Genomic DNA, 19,301 nt, shown 5'->3' with positions numbered 1-19,301 from the left:
TTCGTGATTTCGACTACCGGGGAAACCACGCCCTCGGCACGTCTTGTTCGAACCGGGTCATTCTACCGACTGCGCTAGAGTTCCAACTACCGACTACCAACTCCGGTTCGGGTGCAGCCGAGCGGAAACTGCCAAAGCCGTGCCGGCTGGGATAAACGGATTATCGGGGATAAAACCCCGCCTAAACTCAGATCCGAACCATGCTGGACCAATTCAAGTAGGGACGGAAACGAACTGGGAACATTTCTAACAAGTTTTATTTGCAGTAAATGAAGACACAAAGCAAGACAACGCAAATATGCAAGAAGTATTTACAATGATCCAAAAACACTTTTTCAGTTCTACTTAAAGACGGGCCCACACACAGACACACACACACAAATGAAAACAAACCCAGAGTTCCTTATTGGATCCTCGCAGCTGAGGAGAGAGACAAGCTGGGGGTCAGAGTTCGGTTGGGTACCTGGCTGTCAGAGAAAGGGGGTACTCCGTGCTGTGGCACCTGACAATGGTCGTTGGTTTGGTCCCCAGTCGCACGTGTGGGACTCGAGGTTCGTGGCAGAGCACGGGTGGTGAGTCGCGGGGTCTACGGAGGTGGGGGGGGTCGGGGTCGCTCTTTCCTTCCTTGTAGAGGGCCAGCGGAGACACGTTCGCCACCTCGACGACCTTCGTAACAGCAAAAACCCCTTTCGTGACAGCAAAAACCCTCCAAAACTCTCCAAAAAGACCCACCAAAAACTCTCCAAGACCCCCAAAAGACCCCTGCCTCAGATAGTGCTCGGGAATTTATGGACCTCCCTCAGCAGGGAGGGGCCTTGGTGAACACACCTTGCTGTCCGCCTTTGATTGGACAGGGTCCCACGGCATACCTTTCCGGGGCGGGGCCTTGGCCTCTGCCGGGGAAACCCCAGCCACTCTTCCACGCGGGTTCATACTTGACGAGTAACAGTATCAACGCTGCAACGGCCGCTGCCGGGAAACCCCAGCCGCTCTTCCACGCGGGTTCATACTTGACGAGTAACAGTATCAACGCTGCAACGGCCGCTGCCGGGAAACCCCAGCCGCTCTTCCACGCGGGTTCATACTTGACGAGTAACAGTATCAATGTTGCAAAGGTCGTCGTGAAAGATTTACAACGTTCATGGGAGCCTGAGAAACTGGAACCACGAGATCTTGCCTTGGCACGTCAGGATGCGAGAAGACAGCTGCTTGGTGGTGGATCGTGATGGGTCGAGGGGTCATGCAGATGGGATGGTCGTTAGATGGCTTGCTGGAAGGTTCGTTGGATGTAAAGATTTAATAACCGAACTAAAAAGAAATCGCAACGCACGCCTTTGATTCTCCCACGAGACAAAAGGAAAGGGATTCGACAACACATATACTTAATGACATAACTGACTTTTGGGACATCTGTATGTTGAATGATTATGGTTTCCAGATCCATAACAATGTGTGTGTGTGTGTGTGTGTGTGTGTGTGTGTGTGTGTGTGTGTGTGTGTGTGTGTGTGTGTGTGTGTGTGTGTCTGTGCGTGCGCGCGCGTGCACATGTGTATTGTTACGTCTGGCTTCCTTCCTGGGACTATGGTGCAGTAATTGGTCTTTATTTTGATTAGACCCTGAGGAGTACTGAACCACCATTTAGAGAAATTAGTGTTAGTCCCCGACCGGTTTCACCAGAGTGGACTATAGGTTTGCTCTCCGCCTGTCCGTCCATCTGTCCCACCTGTGGTTTTTCAGACTTTTTCCCCATACCCTTTAACATATTCAACTGAAACTTGGTACATGGCTTAATTATGATAAATTACAGATAAAGTTCGAGTTTCAGGTCGTTTTGTCAATTTATCACAGTTGTGCCCTTTTTGGACATAGAAAATATCACTTAATGTATTATACATGGGTCAGTCTTCAGCTGTCCTGACTCCACTCCACTGCTATACATACACCCTTTGGCTCGGAGTCTGCTGCGACTTTCGGAATGAAATTTTGCATCAATAATGCGAACATTTCATGGGAATAAAAAGTATGCGGTGTTGACATAACTCTTTTGACCTTGACTTAATTTTTTAAGGTCATAACCTAATTATCGACTTTTTAATATTTTTCACCGCATCTCAACTCAGGTTTGTCCAATCCATACTAAATTGCCCTCTTTAGATAGCCTAGAACAAGTCACATTTACACTTCATTTGCATCACACTCCTCTCCGGCTTAAAGGTCAAGGTCAAATGACAGTTTTGAAAAGAAATTTTTTTTTGTCATCGCTCAATTTTGCCAATGCGGAATCTCAAAGACCACTTTGCCTTCCAGTATGTTTTTGCAACATAATAGCGTACCTGCACTGAAGTTGTGCACCTGATATTTGTTTTGTGTCCTTGACCTAGTTTTTTTTCGGATTGTGACCTAATTAACAAAAAAACACAATTTTGATCATAACTTGAATAATTTTCCTTCGATTTTCATGATGTTGAGTTTCCTGGATATATTGTAAATAGGGACACTTTTTCTTAATTTACACTCTACCCCTAAATGTTGAAGTTCAAGGTCATATGGTGGTCTGAAAAAATATGACCAACATTGGATCATGGGCCAAGAGTAAGTCACATTTGATAACCAAAGGTAAGTTGGGGGAGGCCGCGGGAGGCATACCCTTGGCGATCGCTTTGGGATCGCAGATATCTAGATTACATTGATGGTGTAGGTTGATGGAGGGATGGTTTTACATGATTATTTCTTGTGACCATCCCCACATCCTTTTACATTTAAAAAAGTGTTTTTAAGTGCACTTATGCCTACTTTGTAAAACCCTTTCAAGTTATGAAAATTTCCAGTAGTCATGGACATTCCCATTATGAAATGCAGGAAATTTCTGTTAAAACCAAGTTGTGAGCTTAAACCAATTTTAATGAGGCTGTCTGTAAAGAAGAAGAAGAATGATCATCGTGTGATTTTGTTAAGGTCTGAAGAGAGGCAGCAGCCTGACTTTCTGATGGATGAGGGATGTCACGGCAGAGGGTGAAGTCATCAGCAATGGATGGAGGATTTTCCAGAAAGTCAGAGAGATCATTGATGAAGATCAGGAATAGGACTGGGTCCTGAAAACTGACGCAGGGCACTCTAGCCCTGACAGGGAGAGGAGGTGAAAGGATCCCGTTGCGACCCACATGTTGGCTACGAGAGTGGAGGAAGTCAGTAAGCCATGTGTGGAGTTGGCATTCGATGCCATAGGCAGACAGTTTGGAGAGCAAGGCAAGATGTCAGACTGTATCGAAAGCATGAGATATGTCCAGAGGTACGGTCCTGATCTCATGTCTGACATTGAGGGCCTCCACCATTGTTGGGTGAGTACAGGCAACATGTCCAAGGTGGATTGACCTGGTCTGAAACCAAATTGATAATCTGAGATGAGGTTGTTGGAGAAAAGGAATGATTTCATATCAACTGCGATGATGGAGTCCATTACCTTGCTGATGAATGGAAGCAAGCTGCTCGGTCTGTTGTTATGGGAATCAATTTTTTCACCTTTTTATGTAATGCATTGATGTTGGCGGATTTCCAAGCAGATTGAAGATGACCGAGTGCAAATGACAGGGTGAAAATGGCAGAGAGAGGATGTGCAAGAGCAGCAACAGTCAGGTTGTTAATTTTGTAGCTCAGCGATGCTGTCCATGTGATTGTAGGTTGTTGTTCTTGGAGTGTTGTTGGATGTGAAATCCTCGACAGATGACTGGTAGGTACTCCGTCGGTTTATACGTTTTGTATCTTGGTAGGTTGCTTTGAGGATTTGTTGTATTAAACCTATGGAGTGTCCGTGCCATCCCGCCATGGGAAGTTCAGCGACTTCCTAATTAGAGCTCCCAATACAATCCGAAGTTATCTTGACATAGTGCAAGGCCTGGTTGGATTTTATAAATAATAATTTAATGGCTGCTCGATTTGTCTGATACTCGGTTTCCTCCATTGTTATTCCAGGTGGCTTGCTCACGATTGATGTCCAACGTATTGAGCAATGGAGACTCGTGAGGTGCCAGTGTACATGTGAGATCATCGATGTTCCAACAGCATGACTTGGGTTGAGGTGAGAAAGCAGGTGTATACACACATGTGCAGGTGTACATAAATGTGCTGGAGATAATTCTACCGATAAAATGTTTTTTTATGATACAATCCAAGCCGTTTCGAACAATAATCCTGCTTTGATTGGCTGAGATGGGGAAGTGCGAGCAACTTTCAAAAGACCTCATTGTTTTCTGCTAAAAGTCATTACACCACGAGTTTCACTTTGGAAGCCGCTTGGATTAGCTGAAAGTTGACAGTCATTGGCACTGAGCTCACAAGTGCTATTTGACTTAATTCATTCATTTCATACACAGCCGATGGCTGCAGGATGCATCATTGCTGGGAGTGTGGCTGTCCCGCTGATACAGTGCCCCTTGTAGACTGGAGAACGAATTTGTAATTTGTTCACGGTGCTGGAGATAGCTCACCTACTCTTTGTGAAGGACACCATGGGATCTGGAACATCCAACTAATGCGAGTCGAAGGGACGGCACACACATTGATGCCTCACCGTGCCAGCAAAATACCAGGACTGGCAGTTTACTTGGTAAAAAAGCTGGGTAGGTGACAAGAATGAGTCAATCAGATTTTGGTTCAGGTCCAGATGCAGAACCGGCCTATCGGTGGGATACAAAACGTTAGCTGTTCAGCCTGGTGGAGGAATGTGCTCTACCGAGTGCCGTTCCAGTTTTTGATGCTTTGCCTTAATGGCTGCCCCTCTGTCACAGCATCCTGCACCATCTTGCAGCGAAAACGTACTACTCAACAATGGGAAGAACATGCCACTCGTGGGCCTGGGCACATTCCGACTGCGCGGATACAAGGAAGTGCACTGCACACTGGACGAGGCACTGGCTCTTGGTTACCGTTCATTTGACACCGCGTCCGTTTATCGAAACGAGGCCGATATTGGACTTGCACTTGTCGAGCTGTTGCCCAAGCATGGACTGACGCGTGGCGACATCTTTTTAACGAGCAAACTTAGCCCCGCACATCATGGCGGAGGAGCAGTCGACGCGGTGAAACATTCTCTTGCGTCCCTGCGCCTCTCGTACCTGGATCTCTACTTGGTGCACTGGCCAGGAAAGCAGGGTTGGCGCAGTGAAGACAAAAGGTAACACACCAAGAGACAAGGCACACGATATGGGTCGGAATTGATGATTGAACGGATTATATTTGTGAAATTTTGAGCGTCCGTATTACTCGATGTCGATCTCTCCTGTCTCTCATGGGAAGAAACCCAGGGGTACGTCAAGAGACCTGGTACCTATTGGAAGGCTTACGACAGAGCGGAGAGCTTCGCGCTATTGGCATCAGTAACTACACGTTGGTTCACATGCACGACCTGCTGTCACGCTGTCGTATTCCACCTGCTGTGCTCCAGGTATGTGCGAATACTACGAGAGTCACAGAACGATTGAAAATGAAAACTTGGTGACGGTTTAAATAAATATCCAGATTGAGTACATTTTGTATTCCTCAATTGACCTCCCCATTGCGGAGTTCATGAAATTAACTTTTGAGCTACAACTACAACCATCGTGGACTTTGTCGTCGCACTTTCGCATGCCAAAGCAACTCAACCTCAGAGGGCCTAATCAAGGGTCACAACCTCTACCAAATGATGGCAATGTTCTGTTAGAGCACTGATGAAACAATTTAATGTATTTCCCCCTCCTCCTTCCCAAATCCCCCATTTTTATTTTTTTTTAGGTGGAATTCCATCCCAAGCTTTGGCAATGGCAGTTACTGGAGTTTTGTCAGACACATGGGATCCACCTGCAGGTCTGAAAACTTATCATGTGGGGATGGGTAACAAAGATGGAACCCAGCATTTGTGTTTTGTTATAAGTTGATTCTGCCTCCAGAAAATCTCCCAAAAGTTTATATGAGCAAAAGTGACTAAAAAAAATTCATCAAAACACCAGGTTTCACAATCACTCAAAGCAGGTGATGCATTATGGAGCACACACACACACACACACACACACACACACACACACACACACACACACACACACACACACACACACACACACACACACACACACACACACACACACACACACACACACACACACACACACGTGGATTCATGCACACTGACCCGAGTATGAACGAATGACTCTTGCTCGTGAAGGCTAGCATCGATCCCTTGTTTGCTCCAACGAAGGCTCGATGCCCGAAACGTCAGCTTCTTGCTACCCACGGTGGTTAGTATACCTCGATGGACGTCCTGTCGATTCCGTCCATTCACCTAGGTGTGGTTTAATCAAGGTGAAGAGGTCGATGTACAGGATAAAGCCACAAAACGTAAGTTATTTAGAGGAAGCGGAAGAATACAATGGGCCTGCGCAAGTTTCCCAGCCGCCAAAGACTATCGATTAAACATTTTTGTTAATCCGATTTTTGTTTTTCCGTCCTGCATATGTAATTTATATGAATTTTTGTCCAAACAATAAAAAAATTAGCACATTTTAGCCTTGAAACCCGATTGTAAAAAATTATTTTCCCAGTTTGGAGCAAAACTAATGACCAGTGTGCGGCCTTGTTGTTGCAAAAGCACTTTTTACAGTTAAAAGCGGATTACATGAGACACAGACACACAGAGATCCCCCCCCCCGACCCCTTCGCCAGAAGTATCACAAATCAACTTCACCAACCTTCTTGGGCCATCATCGGTATCGGTAGTGTTTTCAGATGTTGCTCTTTCCTCATAAACACCCTCCACTAAAGGAAGGGGGGAATTGAAACTTTATGGCGTGCTACAACTTGTAACTAAGTCCAGCCAACATCTCTCAATTACCTCTCTTATCACCAACATTAAATCAAAATTACCGTACAATAATAAACACTTAGTCGTAAAAAAATCAAACCGATCTTGTCGAGGCATTTTGTCAAATAAACCTTCATCCATTTTTATTGGGAATCGAGCAAAAGCCATACAAACGTGGAGGTGGACACATTCAAGAAATTTGTACATCACGTGCTCCTCCTTCATAACCATGGATACACACAAAAAAAAAAATCAAGGTGAAATAAAGGAACTTATTGGAACCCATCAATGTGAAAAAGTTCCTCCTCTGCAGATTTGTTAGATCGGGTTTTCCACGCTCGGATTGTAAGTTTAATCATAGATATGAAGAACAGTGCCAACCAACTCGAGCAAGTCCAGCATCCCTGACTCAACTACCCCTCTCCCCACTTGGAATCCCAACCCCTTCCCTGGCATTCCTGACCCACCCCCGTGTCCTTGATCTCCCATATTCTGGATGTGCTTCTCCATTCCCGGCCCTGTTCTTCACATATTCACGGTTTTTCTGACCTGTTTCGACGTTCGCGGCCCTGTTCTTCACGTATTCACGGTTTTTCTGACCTGTTTCTACATTGACGGCCCTGTTCTTCACGTATTCACGGTTTTTCTGACCTGTTTCTACATTGATGGCCCTGTTCTTTGCATATTCACGGTTTTTCTGACCTGTTTCTACATTCACGGCCCTGTTCTTCACAAATTCACGGTTTTTATTACCTGCTTCTACATTGACGGCCCTGTTTTTCACGTATTCACGGTTTTTCTGACCTGTTTCTACATTGATGGCCCTGTTCTTCGCATATTCACGGTTTTTATTACCTGCTTCTCCATTCCCGGCCCTGTTCTTCGCATATTCACGGTTTTTATTACCTGTTTCTACATTGACGGCCCTGTTTTTCACGTATTCACGGTTTTTCTGACCTGTTTCTACATTCACGGCCCTGTTCTTCGCATATTCACGGTTTTTCTGACCTGTTTCTACATTGATGGCCCTGTTCTTCGCATATTCACGGTTTTTCTGACCTGTTTCTACATTGATGGCCCTGTTCTTCGCATATTCACGGTTTTTCTGACCTGTTTCTACATTCACGGCCCTGTTCTTCGCATATTCACGGTTTTTATTACCTGTTTCTACATTCACGGCCCTGTTCTTCACAAATTCACGGTTTTTATTACCTGCTTCTACATTGACGGCCCTGTTTTTCACGTATTCACGGTTTTTCTGACCTGTTTCTACATTGATGGCCCTGTTCTTCGCATATTCACGGTTTTTATTACCTGCTTCTCCATTCCCGGCCCTGTTCTTCGCATATTCACGGTTTTTATTACCTGTTTCTACATTGACGGCCCTGTTTTTCACGTATTCACGGTTTTTCTGACCTGTTTCTACATTCACGGCCCTGTTCTTCGCATATTCACGGTTTTTCTGACCTGTTTCTACATTGATGGCCCTGTTCTTCGCATATTCACGGTTTTTCTGACCTGTTTCTACATTGATGGCCCTGTTCTTCGCATATTCACGGTTTTTCTGACCTGTTTCTACATTCACGGCCCTGTTCTTCGCATATTCACGGTTTTTATTACCTGTTTCTACATTGACGGCCCTGTTCTTCGCATATTCACGGTTTTTCTGACCTGTTTCTACATTCACGGCCCTGTTCTTCGCATATTCACGGTTTTTATTACCTGTTTCTACATTCCCGGCCCTGTTCTTTGCATATTCACGGTTTTTCTGACCTGTTTCTACATTCACGGCCCTGTTCTTTGCATATTCACGGTTTTTCTGACCTGTTTCTACATTCACGGCCCTGTTCTTCGCATATTCACGGTTTTTATTACCTGTTTCTACATTGACGGCCCTGTTCTTTGCATATTCACGGTTTTTCTGACCTGTTTCTACATTCACGGCCCTGTTCTTCGCATATTCACGGTTTTTATTACCTGTTTCTACATTCACGGCCCTGTTTTTCACGTATTCACGGTTTTTCTGACCTGTTTCTACATTCACGGCCCTGTTCTTCGCATATTCACGGTTTTTCTGACCTGTTTCTACATTGATGGCCCTGTTCTTCGCATATTCACGGTTTTTCTGACCTGTTTCTACATTCACGGCCCTGTTCTTCGCATATTCACGGTTTTTATTACCTGTTTCTACATTGACGGCCCTGTTCTTCGCATATTCACGGTTTTTCTGACCTGTTTCTACATTCACGGCCCTGTTCTTCGCATATTCACGGTTTTTATTACCTGTTTCTACATTCCCGGCCCTGTTCTTTGCATATTCACGGTTTTTCTGACCTGTTTCTACATTCACGGCCCTGTTCTTTGCATATTCACGGTTTTTCTGACCTGTTTCTACATTCACGGCCCTGTTCTTCGCATATTCACGGTTTTTATTACCTGTTTCTACATTGACGGCCCTGTTCTTTGCATATTCACGGTTTTTCTGACCTGTTTCTACATTCACGGCCCTGTTCTTCGCATATTCACGGTTTTTATTACCTGTTTCTACATTCACGGCCCTGTTTTTCACGTATTCACGGTTTTTCTGACCTGTTTCTACATTCACGGCCCTGTTCTTCGCATATTCACGGTTTTTCTGACCTGTTTCTACATTCACGGCCTTGTTCTTCGCATATTCACGGTTTTTATTACCTGTTTCTACATCGACGGCCCTGTTTTTCACGTATTCACGGTTTTTCTGACCTGTTTCTACATTGATGGCCCTGTTCTTTGCATATTCACGGTTTTTCTGACCTGTTTCTACATTCACGGCCCTGTTCTTTGCATATTCACGGTTTTTATTACCTGTTTCTACATTCACGGCCCTGTTCTTCACAAATTCACGGTTTTTATTACCTGCTTCTACATTGACGGCCCTGTTCATCGCATATTCATGGTTTTTATTACCTGTTTCTACATTCACGGCCCTGTTCTTCGCATATTCACGGTTTTTATTACCTGCTTCTACATTGACGGCCCTGTTTTTCACGTATTCACGGTTTTTCTGACCTGTTTCTACATTCACGGCCCTGTTCTTTGCATATTCACGGATTTTCTGACCTGTTTCTACATTGATGGCCCTGTTCTTTGCATATTCACGGTTTTTCTGACCTGTTTCTACATTCACGGCCTTGTTCTTCGCATATTCACGGTTTTTATTACCTGTTTCTACATTCACGGCCCTGTTCTTCACAAATTCACGGTTTTTATTACCTGCTTCTACATCGACGGCCCTGTTTTTCACGTATTCACGGTTTTTCTGACCTGTTTCTACATTGATGGCCCTGTTCTCTGCATATTCACGGTTTTTCTGACCTGTTTCTACATTCACGGCCCTGTTCTTCGCATATTCACGGTTTTTATTACCTGTTTCTACATTGACGGCCCTGTTCTTCACGTATTCACGGTTTTTATTACCTGTTTCTACATTCACGGCCCTGTTCTTCACAAATTCACGGTTTTTATTACCTGTTTCTACATTCACGGCCCTGTTCTTCACAAATTCATGATTTTTATTACCTGTTTCTACATTGACGGCCCTGTTCTTCACGTATTCACGGTTTTTATTACCTGTTTCTACATTCACGGCCCTGTTCTTCACAAATTCACGGTTTTTATTACCTGTTTCTACATTGACGGCCCTGCTTTTCACGTATTCACAGTTTTTCTGACCTGTTTCTACGTTTGCAGCCCTGTTCTTCACGCATTCGTGTTTTTTCTGACCTGCTTCTACATTGACGGCCCTGTTTTTCACGTATTCACGGTTTTTCTGACATGCTTCTACATTCGTGGCCATGTGCTTCAGGTATTCTTGCTTTTTCATGGGATTTTTTATTTTCCCCCATGAATCATGAACCACTGGAAAACTATCCCCCTTTTCCCATTGAAACAATGCTCCGACATTCCCGGATTCGACACTTGAAGCATTTTCCAGGAATGTATCCCCCGTGAATGTCAAGGCCTGACAGTATTTGCAAAGCATCCACCATGTGATTATATTTTCCACATTGAATAATTACTTAGCATGCTTTTCCCCTGAAATGTACCATGCACTCACACCCTCCCACCCCAGAATCCCTCACATCCTCCCTCCTGACATGTGAATGGAGCTTAAGTCACCTCTGTGTCACAGGAGGGATGGGGAGTGTTAAGCAAGTCATTTTGTGGAGGTGTTTAGCAGGTCATCAAGGCAGTCTTATTATTTTACCAATATTTTGCTTCTAGTTTCTGAAATATCCAAATTTATTTGATGTGTGCAACAAATCGACCTGAGACCCAACAAATATGAGACGTTCGACGAGCGTGATGTTTTCATGGCGTGAGGTTATCTCATCATGCACCACACTACTGCAAGCACATTCTACCATTGTACCCTCAGAAGATCAACCTGTTGTGAAAACAAATACAGTGTTTCCTTGTGATTAAATGGGTTATTAAAAACTTTTTTTTTTGAGTGACACAATTGACACAGAAAATGCCTTTGTGAGAGAGAGAGAGGGGTAAACGATTTTGTAAAACGTACATTTGGCACATTCTCTTATGTCGCCTCTTCATTTGCAGGCATACTCTTCTTTAGGGACAGGAGACCTCGTTTCAGACCCCATTGTGGTGGAAGTGGCCTTGCGGTGTGGACGTAGCCCAGCACAAACGCTGCTACGTTGGGCGGTTCAGCAAGGCATAGGAGTTATTCCCAAATCGACAAACGTCCATCACCTTGCTGAAAACGTAGACATCTTCAACTTCACACTGAGTGAGGAGGACATGGAATGTTTGAACTCGCTCGACATTCACAAACACTACTGTTGGGATCCACACACCGTCGTGTGAGTGTGATAGTTATTTCATTTTGTTTTTTCCAATTAACTTCGCTCTCCTTTTACTTATATTTATTAAATTCTTGTACATCACAATAACTTGTGCAATTTTTTTTTCTCCTTCTGCACCACTCACAATTGTTTATGAATCATTTTGTTAAACGGTGTGTTGTTTTGTACACTTTCATGGTTTTCTGTGGAATAAATTGCCCATTGTACAATGTTTTGTGAGGTCAGTCACGAGCTTTAAATATAGGATAAAGTAAAATATGATGATTGTTAATTAATGGTTTATTATATGCCCAGTGACAAGTTAGTAAACAGGTTTGTATGATCAACAGAATGATCGTGAGTATTCGTGTGAGTTCTGGAGACTTCTGGCTTTGGAATAATCTCGTATTGATGAATGAATGTTTTCTTGAGGGAGGGGCTTTCTCAAGCGTTTGTGTGTGTGAGGGATTATGGGGCATGAGGGTATGATGTGAGAGGGTGTGAGTCATGGGGTGGGAGGGTGAGAGTGAGAGTCGGAGGAGTCACGTGGGCAGGAGAATGGAGGGGGTCATGGTGTTGGAGGCTGGGAGGGGTCGTGGGGTGTGAGGGTAAGAATGGCAAAAGACAAGAGCAAGGCATTTACGTTTTACTTGGTAAAGTACCACGTTACCAAATACAGCACTGATGTATCGAATTCTGCTTTGTTGTTTGTTCCTGTGATTTAAATCAAGTTTTGGACCACACTTCACTGAACCCTGACTGTAAATGAATCGATTAAATCATCTTTGTTTGGAAAAAAAAGAGGAGGCTGCTTATTGGATAGCTGGAGGTGGCTCTGATACTCTTAAAATAGCCCTGTGGGGGACTGACGGTTATTTCCCCCACAGACAGGATGAAAACGAGGGATTAGGGGGAAGGGGCCATAGCCCCCCCCTTCCTAAAGTGGTACATGTGATGTAACCAAGTTGGAATGCAAAATGTATATTATGTTCCATGAATGTCTCGCTTCATGCATACTCATGTTTTGCCTCATGCATATATATGCTCCGCCCATGTGTTGCATCATCTCCCCTGCAGCAGGTGAGAGCGACTCTTCACCCGTCTGGCGAGGCGTGTGCATGCATATGAAGAAGGCACGGTTTTTCCGACGCTGTTGGAGTGTTTTAAATAAGGAAAAGGTGATTTGAAACTCTGCAAGTGCTGGTTAAATTGCCTGGAGTATTTCTAATCAAGAATCTGGATACGTAGGCCATTCCAGGATAGTGCTGCGGTTCTGCGAAGCCGGCATTCCCCCAAGGCAATGGCATCCAACATGCAGTGGTCCCGAGACACTTATTTCATTGGTATTCATTCAGTTAGCCCTTCCATTATGTTTGTTGGGTAAATGGGACAAGATGTGTTTTAGTTAAGTCTTCATTCCCCTTTGCTATTCTTTCATCTATTTTTTTTTTAACTTTAACTTCACACACAACCTCTTCATGCATGCATCTCCACCACAAACCAGTGACGTCAATAGAGAGCCTCATTAGCATACACGTGCCATTTCCCCATTCAAACTGCAAGCCATTCACCAACGGACGCCTCACCTCAGACCCTCAACATGCTCACCACGATGCCATAGCCCACACCATAATCACCACAACGCATCCTAAAAATCTGCACAGACAGAAACCTACGCTTGACCTCCTCACCACAACCACTTCAATCTCCTTGCCTGCCACAATTCATACAACCGCTTCAGCTTCCTCACCTCAACCGCTCCCAATGCTTCAACGTCCTTACCACGAACACAACGCTTCCCCCACCTCACTACAACCGCCGCAACTACAGTTAGTTCCCTGGACATTCAAAATAGTCCTTTGGGAGGTCCGGAAACAGAGGACATTGCGAGTCAGAACACATCGGCGTGTAACTTGAAGCGCATATACGTGCTGGGGCTCGCCCAACAAAGTCTGGATAGGCCTGGCACGCCGCTAAATAACAACGTTCGATTGGAGTCCGGCACATGTTCCAGGCCGGAGAGCGCTCCCAAAAACCCGCGCCCTACCATGTAAATCCCGGAGCTCTGTTGCGTGGCTGAGCCTGGGAGCAAATCAAGTCATTTTCGGCTCCGGAGTCTGGCGGGACAGAGCTACTTCTTAGGGTGGTGTCTGTGTACCAATGAGAATGCTTGGAAACATCTACAGGGAATGCTCGATAAAGATAACGGCAGAGAGCTGAGAGCGGATCTGACTCACTCACCAAGCCCGAGCTGACAGCACCAGTCACTGAGCAAGAGCGACACTGAACGAGCCGAGAGAGTAGCACGAGTCACCAAGGCCGAGCCGAGCGAGCAGTCACCGAATCGTTGCTAGGTCATCGGCTCTCGGTTTCCACTGCGTTTTGCAGCCAATACTCATTACCGTTAACATTTACAGATTTTCTCACGCCACGTTAAGCTATCCTCTCACACGTCTGGTTCTCCCATCTACTGTCTTGTCTGCTGGAGACGCGAATCACTAAAAGAGCAATTACAGATATGCACAGTGCCGTATATAAAGAGAGTCTGGCCAACTGGCTAGGCAGGCGCCATATTGCATCCCAGCGAGCGTGACGCTGGCTATGCAGGAGCATACGCGCGGCGCGATATGACCGGGCATTTTCCTTCTTACACAAAAAGTAATCGGAGTTTCGACTTCAAACTTTGAGCTTTGCTCGAAAATAAGTCGCTCTACAAGATGGTGTATTCTGGATGCTGATAAACCCACCCAAAAATAACTGAGGTGGCAAGTCACATACTGAGGACAGACTAATCTATTTCTTTACTGTACAAGATTTCTTGCCTGAATCTATGGAAACCTGTGTATCGCACGAACCACAGAGGCTAGAAATCTAGCGCAAAATTGACCAGTTCAGCAAAGCCAACCATGGTTCGGAGAGCTCCTCAGGATGAATTAAAAGAAACATGACCCAGAATTACAGAGTACAAGATTCATAAAACGCCAAAACGAAAAAGTACGGTGGACGGCTATAGATGGCCAGGACGGTAGACAGCTATAACAATAGCGGTTATAGCCATCACCCGTCCAGAAGGGATCAAAAGTCAAAACCATCTTCGGTTCTTCTCCATATGACTTGACCCCTTCAGGACGGGAGGCGGCTATAACCTCCAGTCGGTTAAGGCCGCCTCCCGTCCTGAAGGGGTTAATACGAACAACTGACACCAAGCTCAGTTCTACTTCATTTTTTACACACACGCTCTCATTGCCACGCTCTTGCTGCCGAGTTGACTGGCAGTACCAACTTTTGCCTGGCTGACACGGATCGAATTTTGCGCTTTGGAATAGATGTACAGACGCACAGTGAAAAACTTCGTCAGTCGCTTCGTTTTCAGATCGTGGCAGTCGGGAATATCAACTGAGAAAGCTGACAGACGACGGACAAGTCCTTCAAACAGGTTATACCCATTCAACTGGTCCTGCACCATCCTGAACGGCTTCTCTCTTTCTCTGAACAGCTTGAAAGCCTCGTCACTGTAATGAGTCAAAGCGCCTTCTTTGTACTCCTTCAGTCTTATCGCCTCACGACTGCCCTGCGAAAGAGACTTTCGGCGGTCCTCCGCGGTTTCCAGGCAAGTGGCGCAATGTGTCCAGAATTTGGAGACGGAGGAGATACAGTAGCCAGCCAGGTAATACAAGCTGCTCTCTTGGGCTTTGCTGAGAGGATCAGGAGGCAGCTCTCCAATCAAATAGCTGAATGTGTCCTAGTCACATTCATCTGGTGTCGCCGGTTTCTCTTTCGGAATGTCGAAGAAATCCGCTAAAAATGACCAGTCATCCTCGAGATAATTACCGGACGCGGGACACTTCAGAAATTGCGTCACAGTAAAGAGCTTCAGAGCCTGTCGGAATTCCAGCGCGTTTGGGACAGGATTCTTGAATCCGACGCACCCAAACAGGTTCTCGAGGCAATCCTGCGTGAATCTGGATGTGAGCACAAAGTGGTGTCCCCTGGCCAACAGTTCTATCTGAATGTCGAGCACAGACGAGGTCGATAATATGACGCCGGATTGCCACGGCTTCCACGATTTGCCACATTCTATCCCTCCGAATACCACCAGCGTCTCTTCAAGGTGCCGGATCGCCTTCTCATAAGCACACGTATTCGCTTTACTGAGGGCGGGGGGGGGGGGGTGGGGGTGACAGCCGGCATCAGGTCGAACCAGGTGTTCATAAAGTCCAAAAACCAGGCAGTTGTTAGCAACACGTTGTCAAAACCTTCGTTTTCCACCAGGTAGTGCAGCCCAGCACTGACCAACTTACTTAAAAAAAATTCAATGCCTTTCCCACTTTCATTTTGTCAAAATGGGCGGTGTTCGACACCATTTCCATGCCGAGATTGGGCATCAGTTTCAGATCGCCATTGACCTGAAATGACACCAGTTCCTTGATTGCCCCCAGGCTGACGACATTTGAAGGCAGATCATGCCTGGAGACGATATCAGCACCGAGTTTGAATTCGTTCCCATTCACCAGACCCGCCTTGACATTCTTGATCAGGTGCGGTACGTTGTACATGAAGTGTAAGAATCTGCCGTCAGCGCATGGGTGGGGAATTTGATTGACTGTCACTGCGTGCTTCGAACTAACCAGTCCAAAGTTCTTGAACATTGCTCGATTGGCACGACCCATGTCACATGTGACTGCGTTGACGTGGAGCCCAATGACATGAGCCCGCTGTACGATTTCAGTCACAAGTGGCTGGAAGTAGGCTCCGTTCACCGAATTGCCCGTAAAATGATAGGCAATTGTTTGCTTCCATCTGGAGGTGATGCCAGCCAGCATGAATACGAGGGCACGCGTTGCAGCGCCACCATGTCCTGGCAAAGTTACATTTCCGCGCAAACTACTGGATGATCTGTCGAACTGCAATCCCACTTCAATTGCCATTTCATCCAGCGTTAGGCAGCACTCACGCTCCGGTTCCTTTATGGTAGCAACCTTCAGCTGGAGGAAGTCGAACACTTTATAAAGAATACCAGGTTCCATCGCAATAACCTCCATCTTCCGTCGTAACGAACGAAGCAATGGCAGCGGCTGGTGTTGCGACAACAGAACTTCGTAGCCGGTACTGCCACATGCAAAGCGGAGTTGCAGAGCCTTCTTGTAGGTTTCTGCTGACCAGTAAGTACCCCATTCTGCTGAGATGAGACAGCTTGTTGATCTGATCGAGGTTGAAAACTTTCTGGACATTCGCCTTTAGAGTGAAGAGTTCCCTGGCTTGTTTGCGTTTGTCCCACTGTGCCTCATGTAACCGCCACTTGAGAGAGACCACTTTCGCCTCCATTGCTGCGATCTTGGCATCGTAGTCAGGACCCTGGTCGGTTTCAGCCGGCATTGCAGGGGCATCGGAGGCAAGGTCAACGAGTTGGACATCTTGGTTGTCATCGTCATTCATAGGCATGTCTTGTTTTGCGTATGTATGATCTGGGACGGGCTCCTTCTGTGGTGTCGTCTCGTCATGGGGTCGTTTCCTTGGCTTCCTTTTCGTGACAGGCACAATATGCGGGAAGACAGTCTGGACGGCATTGTGCTTGAGTGGTCATGAACCAGCAACCCTCCTGTTTTCATACTGACCATCGTCAAAATGCTTCTGAAAAAACAAAAAAACGGAAAATTGAAGTACGTGTTGACACTCAGTTCGAAGTCGATGAAAGTTTCCAAATAAGATTTGCAGTCGAGAACCCCGGGACAGGAAATTCCTGAGATCCCCGGTCAAAATGTGGGAACGATTTCCAGAGAAATGTACGCTGGGAATCCTGGGGAAATATACATCAGATAAAGATTAGAAATGAAAAACAGTGAGCAGCTGCAGTCATCCAGCTACGTTGTCAGTGCATTTTGTTCCACTTGATGACTGTCGTCAGTTGAAGGGATTTAATTTTACGGGAAAACTGCAAACACTATTTCCTAACCTAATCTGGATAAAACCAATGTAAGAAAGTTACTTACGGCTAGTGGTGTGTATCCGATCGGATATATTGCAAATCTGGTGTTGACTACTTACGCATTAGTAAAATTTCGGCATTGGATTACGTCTCATTCTATCGGATTCCGAGCTGTTTCAGCGCTCCAATCTGATCCGATCCGACAGGCATTCATTCAATCTGACTTTAACCTCGATACTCCGATCCGACGTCGGATGGAAACTGCAAACCGCCGCTACTTACCGCACAAAGGTAGGCATTGTCGTGTGGAGTCCAGTTCTCCCTTTTCACATTTATGGCCCAACGGCGACGTCTTTCCGGGTCCCTGGGGAAGCGGTGCGTTTTCACGCTTTGCCCGGGATGCACAGAACACCATTGTGTCATCAAAAAAGTCAAAATCTGACGAGAAAAACGTGAAAAGACGGCGAAAACAATTCCAATTTCGCTCTAAAATTCACTGACGTTGAGTTGGGCTGCAACATGGCGCCAGCAACACACGTGACCGGGTATTGACCAATCAGAGCGCAGCATGATCGAAACAATAGTTGGCCAGACTCTCTTTATATATGTCACTGGATACGCACTCCTGCACTCCTCTTCTACATGCATCATATTTGCACCCCCCACTCTTGCACCAAAGACATCCCCGGTTTTATTCCCTCCTCCCCACTCATAACTGAATGGGAAGCGTAGGTCCGTCGGCCATGCCAGGTATTGAACGAGGTTGAAAACCTCTCAACTGTCTCTCCTCGTTCTTGCTCTCTAATTTTCTCAGGTGTGTCTGATGGCGCTTGTAATGTTTGCATAAGATAAGAATGTGTAAGTTCTTTATATCAGTTTATCTCTGCCCTGGGTCTTCTTTTGCCACACCTCACAAATCCTTGCACTCCCTGAAGTACATTTTATTGAATAAAACCTTTGATTATTGCTACACATACTTTTCCTTACACTGAAAAACAAATTTACATTATAAATGTACCCAGCCCGTTTCGTCTTTCCTAGCATGATCCACCGGTATTACCAGGTTCATTTGTCCAGCATGGTCCACACGTTAGTTTAGCCAGGAAGTTCTACCCCATTCATTTGCTCTTGTTCGCCAGTGCACACACTGTATTGCTCGGCAGTAATCAGGGTGTGCGCCGAGGGCCTGAGAACCCCCTTGGTTCGGCCATCCACAGGTGAGGTATCATGCGAGGGAGTGCAACCCTGCCAGAATTGGCAGTGCGATGTTCAATTCGGCGATGTTCATGGTTGCCGAGCACCCCACCGGTGCACAGAGTTATCTGTACCCAGCAGCCTCACTCGGGAGGGACCTGAATGCTTCCTCTTGTGGCAAGCCTCGAGCCCCAAGTCCATAACACAATTAGTCCAGGAGCCCAGAAGGTTTATTCAAGTGAAAAGCGCCGGAACGTTTGACCTCATGGGCTGATGGGGTCATCCACCGACATCACAAAAATGCATTGCTGCCGGGTCTGACCCATGGCTTTCCCCCCAAAATCACTCAATTAGTGACGCCATTACCGATAAACCTAATTTCCTCAATATCTAGCAAACTATGCATGATAATATCACGAATAAGGTGTCCATACCTATGTTTTCATGGTCAATCATCACCCTGATGCTATGCATATTGCTAGAAAATGTATAGTTTACCACGTA

General features: G+C 45.7%; 1 protein-coding gene across 1 annotated transcript; it reads left to right on the top strand.

Moving 5' to 3' along the window:
• Positions 1-622: 622 nt before the first annotated feature.
• LOC147012383 (uncharacterized) lies at positions 623-12,478 on the top strand. Its single transcript, XM_085856476.1, has 5 exons — positions 623-4,076; positions 4,786-5,171; positions 5,294-5,441; positions 5,771-5,842; positions 11,433-12,478. Exons 1-5 carry the CDS (start codon positions 4,062-4,064, stop codon positions 11,697-11,699), a joined length of 888 nt encoding a protein of 295 aa, XP_085712602.1. The 5' UTR covers positions 623-4,061; the 3' UTR covers positions 11,700-12,478.
• The last annotated feature ends 6,823 nt before the right edge of the window (positions 12,479-19,301 follow it).

Source organism: Eptatretus burgeri, chromosome 15 (genome assembly GCF_056783735.1).
Source record: "Eptatretus burgeri isolate ZD-2024b chromosome 15, Ebu_testis_v1, whole genome shotgun sequence".
Taxonomy (NCBI): domain Eukaryota; kingdom Metazoa; phylum Chordata; class Myxini; order Myxiniformes; family Myxinidae; genus Eptatretus; species Eptatretus burgeri.
Note: the sequence above shows the minus strand (reverse complement) of the source record. Positions and strands in the feature narration are given on the sequence as shown.